Here is a 13,259-nt window from a genome sequence, read left to right on the forward strand (position 1 = left end):
TCAAAGTGGTCAACATCAAAAGTGTTCAACTTGATGAGTTCTTGGATGAGGTGCAAAGAGTTGAGAGGTTTGATTTTAAAAAATTCTTAATACAGGGGCTCAAAGTGGGTAAGATGTTAAAATTTGCAGATTTGACCATTATCACATGTCACTTGGTTTTGCTATTTATTTTGATTTGATTTGAGTTTTTTTGATTCAAATGTGATTCTTATGTGTTTAGTAAGGTTTCTAAACCATTGAAGCAAAGTAAAATTGTCTAGGTTAAAGATTTGCAAAAATGGCCATAAGCTCATATGTGGATTTCATGTTTTTATTTTATTTTCTTTTTCTTTGACCAAAGGTCATTGTTTTGGGTTCATTTAGTGTTAGGTTAAGTTTGATAATGGTTTCCAACCATTTTGGTACATTTAATATGGCATATTTCACTAATTGCAAATATGGCTGTTTGCTCTCATATGCCTTTTTCTTTTATTTTACTTTTCTTGTGCTTTGTTTCTTTTTGACTTTTAGAGCAAGGTGTAGGGTTTAAGAGCATTGTTAATCAACTTCAAACATTCATCATAGAAAGATCACAACATATAAGCATGCGCACTATGCACACCCTCTAACTCAATTAATATTTTTGTTGGTTCCAAATTTTGGAAATAGGGAAATTCATTTTCTCTTTGTTTCAAAATTTGGGATGTTACACTACCGCAGCATTGTCGGGAGCCTGAGGTACCTTGTGCACACTCGGCCTGACATAGCATTCGCTGTCGGTTACGTCAGCCGGTTCATGGAGAAGCCCACGACAGAGCACATGGCTGCTGTCAAGCATTTGTTGCGGTACATTGCTGGTACCCGCAACTATGGCTGCCGCTACGTGAAGGATGAGGACGGCGGCAAGCTGATCGGCTACAGCGACACCGACATGGCAGGCGACATCGACGACCGAAAGAGCACCTCAGGTATGCTATTCATAATTGGTTGTAACCCTGTGACTTGGCGGTCACAAAAGCAGAAGGTGGTCGCACTTTCATCGTGCGAGGCGGAGTACATTCCTGCAACAACCGCGGCTTGCCAAGGAGTTTGGCTCGGCCGACTTCTTGGCGACCTCCTCGACAAGAAGGATGACACTGCGACAATCTTTGTAGACAACAAGTCTGCAATTCAGCTGTGCAAAAATTCGGTTTTCCATGACCGGAGTAAGCACATCGAGACACGCTTCCATTTCATCAGGGAGTGTGTCGAGGATGAAAAGATCGACGTCGAGTACATCGGCACTCATGACCAGCTCGCGGACATCCTGACCAAAGCACTTGGTCGTATTCAGTTTCAGAGTCTACGGCGTCATCACCATCAAGAGCAACTAGATTAGGGGGAGAACTGTTGCTTTATTCATATTGCTTAGCCACAAATAAAACATGCACCAGTACGTGCATGTGCTGCTAGTAGTATGCATAGTAGTATGAACTGATTGAAGTCTAGAAGCTGCCGGCCATGAAGGAAATCACAACATGCAACACGCTGCAAGGAGATAAACGTGCATGGTAGGTGAGCTTGACATTTTAGTTTGGATAGTCAAATATTCACACATAGTCACATAGAAGTTTGTATGTGAGCTGGTATGTGCAGCTCACTAGTAGTATAAATAGGGTACCTTTGTATCAGTTTTTAACACACCAAGTAGTAAGAAAGAGAGCAAGAAAAGCAGCAAGTTTGAGCTGCACCAAAGCTACTAGTGTCCTCCATTCCATTGGAGTTTGAGAGAGTGTGTGTCTCCAAGTGATAAGTGTGAGTAGCATAAGCTCTTAGTCTTAGAAGTAGGAGCTAACAGTTTATGGATCCTGATCCAGGGCCAGGTCAAAGGATGTGAGCGAGTATGGAGCTAGCAAGGCCTGCATCTTTTCTGCAGCGCCGGCTAGACCGCTGCGAACTGGCACAACCTGCACCATTTGCAACATTCATGTTACACAACAAATATAATGTATATTAGTGTATAATATAATGTATTAAACCAAAAGTACATAAGCAAAGGAAAGGCATCAGCTTGCCTTATTTGGGTCACTGAATGAGTTTTCATCAAGCAAATCACTGGATGTGAGAACAGTCACAGTTGATCTTGCCGTATCGACACCAGCTTGAAGTCCAGTTGCAGATATTGTTAGGTTTACAGCATGCGAACCAAAGTTTACAATCTGCAGAAGATCAGTACCAAGTTCTTAGATCTAAACATGTTACTCCAGCAGTAGAAACCATGTTGACTGGGTTGTTATGCACGTATGTAAATGTTCAAGTAATTGCGTATTGTCGCGTATGGATTGGGCCATTTCAAATATCAAGGCAAGTTTACCCTTTATCTAATGAACTGAAGCATTCACATGCAGGCTAGGAGAAAATCGGAACCACTGAGTCTACCTTTATCCTCAGGAACATATCCTCATTGTCTTTCCAGGTGATTGCGGATGCTGCCAATGAACTAGAGTAGCTGGAAGCGATTCTCACAGGATGGATCACAGAACCACTTGATTCACGGAAAAATGTCTGCATCCAGTAACTAGGAGTTCCATACTGTTGCCAGGAGTTGAAGACTATCGCATCTGGAATCCATCTGACAATTGTGTTCAGACATAATCAATAAAATCGCCATCAACAAGAATACTAGTATTATGGAAAAAAAAAAAGGACAAAGCCATTTGTACTTACCTGCGGTCGTTGTCATTTACGAAGATTGGAGCATAGCTCGCCATGTGGACGATATCACTGCAAAGGAGAATGCAAAGAATCCGCTCATTAACTTACAGCAAAGAATTGTTGTTACTTAATTCCACATTTACAAGATTTTTAATTGACAACTGTCAAGACACTGTTGATTTACACCGGAGAACTCATTCTTGATAGAAGGACAACCCTATGCATTTGCGATGTTTTCCCAATCCTCAAAAACAGAAGGAAGGTGTGAGAGAGATTACCTATTCTTCTCTAACCCAATAAGGAACGCAGCCTCTGCCAATGAAGCAAGAAGGCTTCCATTGCCAGCATCCCTTGGATAATCAACAGCATACTCACTAACAAATACCTGAAATAAGATCACAACACAGCATACTTAGCTATAATAAACTGCAGTCTACATAGTACGCAAGATTTTCTAGAACATGATAATACTGTCACACTTCTTACTGTTGGATCAGTTACGATCATTCTCTCAAAAACTCTAAACTCAAAAGCGATGGAAATTGCATAAATCAGTAAAATTAGATGTAGGTACCCCCTAGAAATTTTGAAACGTAGGTCTATCAGACATCTATACCAAAATAAACCATTCCATATAGGCTGGTAGAAACTAAGGCATACCTTTGGACCCGTGCGCGATGTCCTGGTAAAGTAATCTTTCATGAGAAAAATATCTGTGGCATTGCTATAGACCTACAGAAATAAGGAAATATTCTCAAAACATATTGATAAAATCACAACTAAAAATTCTGGTGAAAGTTAAACAGGGAGAAAAGACAAACCAATTTGCATGCAATAACTTACATGGAAATCATATAAATCAGCAGGATGGTGAAGTGGCTTAGATGAGCCATCACAGTTTGAAATAATTTGAATATCTGGATAGGCCTCTCGAATTGCATTGTAAAACATGAGATAATTTGCTGTTAACAGAGAACTTAAGATCATCAGGTGCAAAGTGGGAAATTCTACGCTAGCTCTTCACACTTCATTACTCCAGCAAAACAAGTGAACGACACAGCAATTCTGTAATCTATGATGAAATTATTTAATTTATGTGTAAATCTATTGTTAGTGGTCAAGTGGACCTACTAAAGTGGATGGCTAATTTTTTCTGCTATTTTTAATCATATTTCTATGAGCAAAAATGTGGAATTAAAAAGAAAAATGTGGTTTCAAATATGCTCAAAATAAAATAATGATGATTAGGAATTATGTCGTCTAAACTAGGCCAATGGCCATTACATCTCTTGTGTATTTAGATACATATATTCCCATGTAAATGTAACCACTAAGTTATTCTATAACAAGTAGACCTTTACAGTATACTTGTGTTAAATAATAATAAAATTACCTTGATAATTCCTTTTATTACAATCTTCATTCCCAATTGCAACATACTTCAGTGGGAATCGTTCAGAGTGCCCCATTGCAGCTCTAATGGAACCCCAGGTTGATTCTGAATTTCCTCTAGCAAACTCAATGCCGTTCAAAGCATCCTAGCAAGGCAAGAAGAAACAAACTTAAAATCATGAGAAATGCATATAACTAATGATATATCAGGAATTGAACACATACCTTTACAAAAGGTGCAAGTGCAGTGGTATCAACTTCATCATTGTGGCTGATCCCTAAATTTCGAGAGAAAAATTTCAAGCATTTAATGGGTACACAAGTGATGATTACATGCTAAAATATAACTAATGGAAAAAATAGCAAGAATACTATTACCAGCATTGAAAACCCAGATTGGCTCAGCACCAAGGTCTTCGGCAAGCTTTCATGACATTCCGAATTAAATGTATGAGATATATGGCCACACCTAGAGAACTCAGTACGAGATTAATCCATACATACCTGGAGAAACTCGTAATACCCAAGCCCATCATCTGTCCAGTACTTCCAAACGTCTCCATAGTGCCCAGGCCTCTCTTCCCATGGACCAATAGTTTCCCTCCATCTGAAAGAATTTCTTAACCACTCGCCTTCAACAAAGCAACCACCTATAAAAAAATAACGTGACATATCAGCATATGTATGATTGGAGAATTTTTTAAAAAAATAGAGTTGGAAAATTGTTGAAAAGTTGGTTTCCTAAACTCATTTCTGTCTAGAAAGTACCCATTATGGTATCCGTACAAAAAAATATAGAGAAATATGGTACCATATACCATCATAGTAAGATAGTCATTTTCTTGTCGTAAAATTTGAAAAAAAAATTAACCACTCTTCAAATGTATGTGTTAAGCATAACATGTCAAGTATCGTCCCTGCTAATCTGGACTAGGAAGATTAATAAGTTGTACAATGTAAAAAATGGGCAACCATGTAAGTATGTGTTAAGCATAACATGCCAGGTCCACAATTCTATAAAAGAGAAGGTTGCACAGGACACTAATATAAAAAGAACTGTGTGCTCAATTATAGCTTGTTCTTGTAAAGTAGTGTTAGATTCTTATGTTTTCCATATCTTGGAATATGCTCCAAGATTTCAAAAAAAATTGTCTGCTGGGCACACACCATCTGCGTTTTTTGTTTTTAGGGTCAGCCAACTTGATACATACAAGAACATTAGGGATCTTTCGATCAAATGTATTTTCACCGTTATGTAATAAGGTGGGCTACTGCTATGGCCTAAGGGGGCATACATAAAGACAGTACCTGGCACAATATAGACCTACTCTATCTATCTTGCACATCAAACCTTGTCAGTTTTCACTTGATTTTGCAACCATCAAAATGCATTTTACTGGACAAAAGGAGACTGAAGTACAAAGACAACAACATTGTATTTATACAGTTATGTGCTTCAGACCTTCAGTCATTAGTAGTTCCTTTGACAGACGTGATAAAGTTTATGATTGTCACTGTAGGCATGTTCAGGTTTGAGTTCAGTTGCTTAACTAGTTCCCACACAATCCTAATGGCTGAATATGATATAAAAACTACAATGGTAGCAAGAAATCATTGATATAAACTAGTATCATAAATACATTAGAAGTGTAGAACATATACGAGCAGCCTTTATTAGTTGATCTTGATTGCAATAACATATGAAATACCAGGAAATCGTAGGAACTGTGGTCTTAAATCCATAAGCATGTGTATGAGTTCCTTGCGAAAGCCATGGCCCTGTATATGTAGAACAAAATGACGATTAACGCCTCTAGTTGACTCATAGAAAGCATGATCTGGCATTAGAAAAAGAAGATTACACTTTCATTATTACATAATAAATTTCCATAAATCAATATTAGTTTTTCGTTTGATCCTATTAATCAGCAATGAGAGCTCTTGGACAAACATTTGGTCATCACCGATTTTCAATAACGGTCAAACAATTTGATGATTGATTTTCCTTGAACATATTATTGCTAGGTAACAAAACAAGCCTGTCTTTCTATATGGTTTTACGATTTGAGGTAATATACATTTTGGTAGAATCTTTACGAGCTGTTTTCAGATCACATCATGCCTTTGTGATTGTCAGTAGCCACTACCAAGACAAAGGATAAAAAAGCAATTCACCTTATATGTATCTGAAGGCATAAGTGACACTTGATCTATCCATATGACCCCCCTCTTGGAAGTTGTTAACTCAAATCTTGAAGTTCTGCACGTTCCTCGAGCAAATAATTGGAGTTCTACCTTTCGCCAATCTGACACATTATTATCTCTGCAACCATGCAGTATGCATTCTTTCGCAGTTAGTGGAGAAAATTAACAAGTTGAAAATTTATCTTATCTCATTAGGGAAGATATATACACTATATCAGCTGATGCGATAGTTTGTAATCCATCGAAACATGTGAGTGAAGCAGTCAACTCCACAGGTTCCATTGATCTGATATACATGACTAGATTATAGGTCTTCCCTTCTTCTATATTCTGGAAGTTGAAATTGCCAAGTTAAAGACAAAACCAGAGGGAAATAGTTGAAATGATTCTCAGAGAAAACTACCAACTAAATTGTTGTAAACTACCAACTAAATTTAGTTGTAAACTACCAACTAAATTGTTGTTTTATGAATTATATTTTCATGCTCATGTTCCAGTCCACATATACATTGAAAAATAAATCGTACCATGCCCCAGAATCCTGGGTTATAAATTCCAACACTGCCAGCTGGACACTCGTCGCAATGAACCTCCATCCTTAGAGCAATGAAATTTTTACTGAAACAAGATGCTCTTTCAGTCTGCACGTATATGGAAGATTCATCCCCAATGATGGCCCATGGATCTATCTTTGAAGGAGTTTTAGGCCCTCCAGCTTCAAAACCTAAGGCATAAATTTCGCAACAGTCAGTACGTGGCTATAGATGAACTGTTACTAACAGGTTATAAAAAGGAAGAGGCTAATTTTTTTCTTCCACTGTTATGTGTTGCAATAATGATTTCTTTGTTCTTCAGTTATTACAGAACTACCTAAGGGAACAGGCAACAAACAGCGTGAAAGAACGGGAATGAATATAACAGTAACAGAAATCTGCTGTGTGATTTTACTCTGCACAAGATATTGTAAGCTTCAGTTCCACAAAAAGGGCACTGTGCTCTCTTATTTTCATATACAAGCTATTCAACCTATATGAATCCTTGTTACAATGCCACTAGGTGTATCACTGACATGTTAAGTCATTGCATGGTGGAACTATCTATCTTTTTTCCTTGGAACCAAGCAATCCAAGTTTTGGTCAAGTGCATCCAGCCCTTTGTGAAACATTTTTCAGAGAGCAAGAGGCATACACAAGAGCAGAGATCGAGTGGCACTGGCATTACCTCTGTTACTGACAAGCTCCGCCCAAATTCCTCCAGCTCCAGCGTGGTTGATTTCCTAGGATAAACAATCAGTGGCAAGTTATAATCAATGGTGTGGGTAATACACAACACTCACGGTGGATAGAAATTAAAGCAACTGTGAGAGGGTGGACCAAGAAGAAGAAAACCATCACCTCAAAGAACAACCCAAAGAGGGTCTGAGGGATCTTTCTGGCGGCTACCCATGACGTATTAACCTCTAGCACTGCCGTCTTAGCCAGATCCAAGTCTGCTGCCAGGCAGTCGCAGCTCAACGTGAGTAGTAGCAAGGTGCAGAGGACGGTGCGGCAAGTTGCCGCGTCATCTGTACCCATCGTCCCCTTACTCCAGCCTGCAGATAAACAGCACCAATGTTCAGTTCCCAGATCGATCAACCAACTACCGCTGACAGTAGAATCATTTCCACAATAAAACCAAAAAATTGGGGATAGCGAATGCGGATGAAGGAGAAAAGAACATCCAGTGGCAAACAAGGTAGTAAAGGCAGAAAACCTAGAACACCAAGGTAGTAAAGGTAGTAAACAGCACCAATGTTGAGTTTCCAGATCGATCGACCAACTGAAATGACCGCTGACAGTAGAATCATTTCCACAATAAAACCAAAAAATTGGGGATAGCGAATGCGGATGAAGGAGACAAAACATCCAGTGGCAAACAAAACAAGTACATTCGGAAAGAATTTACCGGGCAGAAAACCTAGAACACAAGGGAAACTAAGTGAATATCCTCTCCTAAACTACATTCCATCGAACACATCAACCTCTCAGCCATGACGACCAAACAGAGGATGGAGAAAAAGATACAGAGAAGAGGGGAGAGGAATGGATCGCCTTACTCAACAAGATTGGACCCTGGAACTGCTCACCTCCGGCTGACACTCGAGGACGCGGCGAGAGGATGCAATGCGCTTGTGAACTGTGCTGCCACGGACAGGGTGGTGTGTGCGTGGGGAGCTCGATCGGGGTAGGGGAAGTGCCGCTGCTGTGTACTGTGCTTGTGTATAAGTAGCTATGAGCCTGCGAGCGAAGAAGAGAACAGAGGTGTGGGTGGGTTTGCTGGGGCCGAACGCCGCGTGGAGCCTGAAGAGGCTCGCGGCCGTCCGATCACGCTGGGCGTTCGGGTCTGAATTCTCCGGGTCAGGTTTCTCGGGCTATTGGAAATTCGGGTTTGAAGAAAAACACGCCCCAATTTCTTGCAAGAAAATTGGTACCCGATGATTTGGGTACCCGAAAATTTGGGTTCGGGTTCGGATTTTCCCGATTACCCCCCCCGAATAGAGAAGTAGGGTGGGATGCAGAGAATGATAACTATGGGAGCAATCGACAGAGGGGGCGGACGATGGGCGGGGCGGCGCTGCACTCCATCATGTTGCGGCTGTCGTGGCGCTACACCACAACACGCAGTTGATGGAGGAGACCGACGCGGGGCTGCTGCTCGTCGCTCTCAGGTGGGGGCGGTGGGAGGCGGCCAGCACGGAGCTGCTGCTTGCCGCTCAGGCAGGAGGGCTGGCGCGAAGCTGCAGCTTTCCGCTCTTAGCTGGCGGGGGCGGCAGGGCAGGAGTCGGTCGAAGAGGCAGGCAGCGCTCAAGGAATTGGTGGACTGGTCACTAGTGGTGGGTGCGATGCAGCGGTTGGTCTTCGGGCCTTGGGCTTGGGATGTGCATGTATTATGGGATTAAACTAGCTAGGCGTGTGGGGCGTGGCAGCGTGCCTACTTGAGGGACTCCCTTCTCTCTGTTTGTCACGCCACCTCGGAGGTCTACCGCGATAAGCTGCCCGCTGGCATCGACGCATGCAAGAACAAGGTCGAAGCGGAGCTCATGTGGAGTCATCGCAACCGCGAGGGTCAGAGACCCCTCAGACCAGCGCAGGACATGGCGAGAGGATACGATGCGCTCTTGAACTGTGTTGCCGCGAATGGTGTGTCCATGGGGAGTTCGGGGTTCGGGAGGAGTGTCGCTGCTGTGTACTCTGCTTGTGTATAAGTAGCTATGAGCCTGCCAGCTAGGAAGAACAGAGGTGGATGGGCTTAGTGCGGCCGTCCGAGCAGTGGTCGGAATCGATCTTGCATCCGTTTGCGTCGGGGTGCCCCTAGCGGCACGATGCATTTTTTCAACAAAAAAACATAATTTACATAGTAAAGAAAGAAAAATAAAAATATAAAAACTAACGCTTGCGCCTACTCGTCGTCGTCGATCACGATGAAATCCGGTACCGGCCACGGCCAGTTGGCAACCGGCGGAACATACGCTAGTGCCGCCGACGGTGGTGGAGGTGGAGCAGCCCACGCCGGTGGTGGTGGAGCCACCCATGGATTGTACGGCGGAGGTGGAGGCGGTGGTTGCGGTTGCGGGGACGAGTCCTCGAGCCCCCCTCTTCCTCCGTGAGGCCCGACGACATGATGCTGGTGGGGGCAGCGGCGGCTGCACCGGTCGGTCCACCTTCTAGATGAGGACGTCGAGCCTCTCAATCTCGTTGTCCATCATCGTCGCCGGGAATTTGAACTTCCGGCCCTCCGCCATGTCAATCGTGGAAAATGCAGGCGACGAAGTCGTCCCTGTCGTCCTTGGACTCCTCGTTGTGGTAGGTCAGCACGTCGTTGTCCTCCTCCTCCTCCTCCTCGTCCTGTGGAGGCGCCCGCGGCTCCCGTGTTTGATGACGAGGCGGCGGTGGCCGGTCAAACAGGAAGGCCCTGTCGCCGAGGAAGCCCGCTTGCCTCCTCGGATCCTCCTTGGTTTTGCGTCAGCTGTCGGAGTCGACGGTGAAGACGGGATCGACCCGGAGGTCCGCCGGCAGGTACCACCGCCTGCGCCGGATCGCGGCGCTCCTGTCTGGCTCGCGCAGAGGCACGGGCTGGATGGGCACCCTGAGGTGGCTGACCCGCCAGGCAGGTCATCCGAGAGAGGTACATTCTGTTGCTTTCCTTCGAACCGATTTCTTTTTCTGGGTGGATTTGTTGTGCTTAGTTATCTGAAGGTAGACATCTAAGATGCAAACATTTCTGTGGGTGCACATGTGTTCAGTTTCCTGAAAGAGAGGCTTGATAAGAAGAGGCCCAACATTTCAAGTATGGGAGAACTATTCGAGTCAGTAACCAGCGAATATTCTACACCTAAGAAGATAAGGATTGAGGCAGCAAGGTCACCAATATCAGGGACCTAAGGCACGGTGCACGCTTCAGACGAATACCCGCTCTTGATATGATGGACGAGGACTGATAAGCGTGGCTGCATACGGTGCCCGTGTAAAATGAGGACTGTCCAGTGATATCTGACGACATGGTTTGCATATGATTCTGTCGCTGCTGCTAGCATTAGAAATAGTGCAGTGACACGCTATGTTCTTGATGCAGCTTGTAGAATTTCGCCAATGGCATGTTGCTGTAAAAGTAGTTTGATCAGTTCGTAGCTCTTGTACTAGATTCCCAGGCTTGTAAGCATCTGCTTCCCATGGTCATCTTCAGCGAATTATTTTTGCACTCTTTGACATCGTTCATTGTGTATAAACAAAGAAAACTCTCTAGGCAATCTGGTAGACCTGTTAACTACGAGTACTTCGATGTGTTTAGCACACTGATGACACGTCCCGCCAGCCGTCCCACTGCGTCTAGTTCTTGTACATAAGCCGCGTCACCTCGATGGGAAGCAGCACCCCGTTCGTCCGCTACGCCTTCGTGGTGCCGCTGCCGGATGCCTCGGAGTCGGACTTCTTCTTTCCCATGGTTATGCGGTGGCGCGCGGCGGTGAGGGGTGGAAGTGGAGGTGTCGGTGGTGTGGGCAATGGCAGGACGATGCCCCGGTCGACTTTTAAAGCCGGATGCGCGCGGGACACGATGCCATTGATGGCGGCATAGAACCCATACGCTGTCCGCCAGTGCACGTGAAGAAGAGGCAGGCGCGACATTGATGGCGCAGCTGTGGCGCAGACGTAGACGCGGAAGCGATGATCGCCAAAACGACGGCATGGAAGCGATGCGCTCGATACAGCCCTATGGCTCGCTGCCTGGTGGAAAAGCGAGCGGTCACTTGGCGCGTCCGCCGCGACGCATCCCAAACACAAATATGCGCCGCGTTTGTATCTCCGTGAACGACCCGGTCAATATGCATCGGGCCGCTAGACCGGGTTCCCGAAGGATTTTAGACCTGCGTGGACGCAAACGGTCGTCGATCGTCCGTTTCCGTCACCCCGTTAGAGATGCCCTAATTTAAAGTGAATTGCTACTATTATAATAAAGAGAATGCCACTTGGCCTGGCTTTATAGATGTAGCAGCATCCACCGTATCACGTTAGTACCATACATGAAATCACTCAAACACACACATGAATTCTCACGAAGTCTTAAATCTGCTCCCTAGCAGTAGCAACACGCAGATAGAATACAAAGCCCTCAAGCAGGTCAAATAAGCAAGCTAATCTTCAGTCCTAGTTCTTGCATCCAGTCTCCTGACCTCGTCGCGTGCAGCATCTAAAAGCGTGATATTCCTCTGTCTGACCAAAACCTATGTGAATCAACATATAGAGCCTAACGCACACCCCTAGCATCGGAAGAAGGGTTCAATCTCCTCTTTGACATTGATAGCAGTCTGGCCTTCCTTGACAAGCTGCATCAGGCGGTGAACCCAAGAAAACTTTTCTCTTAAGAACTTCGCGGAGCATGTCCCAATTGACCCTGTCATAGGCTTTCTCAAACTCCAGATTGAGAAAGAAGCCCCCCAAGCTTCTTAGCTCTTAGCTCATTCGCAATCTCGTGAAGGGCGAGAACCCCCTCATGAAGACATCTACCCATCATAAAAGTTGTCTGGCAACGATCTATTGTCCTATGAGCAAGCAGAGCAAGATGGATAGAAAATGCCTTGGCCACAAACTTGAAAACAATGTTAATCAGCGCAATCGACATGAACTGTTGAATCGTGTCGGCCCTTCACTAGTAGGGAAATGGCTATAGGGGCAAGCTTATTGGCAACAGACCACCACAAGCGCACGTGACTGCTCTTTTTAGAAGCGTGATACGTTGCAAACGTATCTATAATTTTTGATGCTTCCTGCTTGTCTTACACCAATTTCTATATGTTTTGTTTACACTTCGTGTCATTTTTATGCATTTTTTGGAACTAACATATTAACAAGATGCCACAGTGTTAGTTCCTGTTTTCCGCTGTTTTTGTATTTCAGAAAAGTTGTACAGGAAATATTCTCGAAATTGGATGAAACAAAAGTCAAACCTCCTATTTTCCCGACCCGAAGACGAAGCCAAAGCAGAGACGGAGAAGTGCTGGGAGGTGGCCACACCATGCCTAGGCGCAGGACACCCCCTGGCCACGCCTAGGGGTGGTGTGGGCCCCTTAGGCGCCCACCGACCTCGCCATTCCGCCTATATATTGCCTTCTGACGCGAAAACCCTAAATCAATCAGCCCCCATCCACGAAAAGTTTTGTAGCTCGGTCACCATCGAAGACAAGTTTCGGGGGATAGAAGTCTCTGTTTTGATACCCTGTCGGGACGGGGAATTGCCCCCGGAGCCATCTCCATCGACTCCACCGCCATCTTCATCGTTGTTGCTGACTCCCATAATGAGGAGGGAGTAGTTTCTCCCGAGGCTGAGGGCTTTACTGGTAGCTATGTGGTTTATCTCTCACCCCCATGGTATGATCTTTATGTGATCATGAGCTTTAGTTGAATAAGTAGATATTACTCTTCATCTATTATGCTACTAAAGTGGTTTTATTATGT

At 44.2% G+C, this 13,259-nt stretch overlaps 1 protein-coding gene across 1 annotated transcript; it reads right to left on the minus strand.

Annotated features, from left to right (window-relative positions):
• Window positions 1–1,817: 1,817 nt before the first annotated feature.
• LOC124696308 (alpha-L-arabinofuranosidase 1-like) lies at window positions 1,818–7,844 on the minus strand. Its single transcript, XM_047229044.1, has 17 exons — window positions 7,665–7,844; window positions 7,492–7,546; window positions 6,798–6,994; window positions 6,479–6,600; window positions 6,241–6,388; window positions 5,775–5,844; window positions 4,570–4,715; window positions 4,444–4,489; window positions 4,291–4,343; window positions 4,067–4,211; window positions 3,517–3,635; window positions 3,334–3,405; window positions 2,952–3,058; window positions 2,686–2,742; window positions 2,398–2,590; window positions 2,034–2,177; window positions 1,818–1,925 (listed from the first exon to the last, which is right to left on the minus strand). The coding sequence occupies exons 1-17, from the start codon at window positions 7,842–7,844 to the stop codon at window positions 1,818–1,820; spliced, it is 1,962 nt and encodes a 653-aa protein (XP_047085000.1).
• Window positions 7,845–13,259: the final 5,415 nt, after the last annotated feature.

This window comes from Lolium rigidum, chromosome 3, assembly GCF_022539505.1.
Source record: "Lolium rigidum isolate FL_2022 chromosome 3, APGP_CSIRO_Lrig_0.1, whole genome shotgun sequence".
Taxonomy (NCBI): Eukaryota; Viridiplantae; Streptophyta; class Magnoliopsida; order Poales; family Poaceae; genus Lolium; species Lolium rigidum.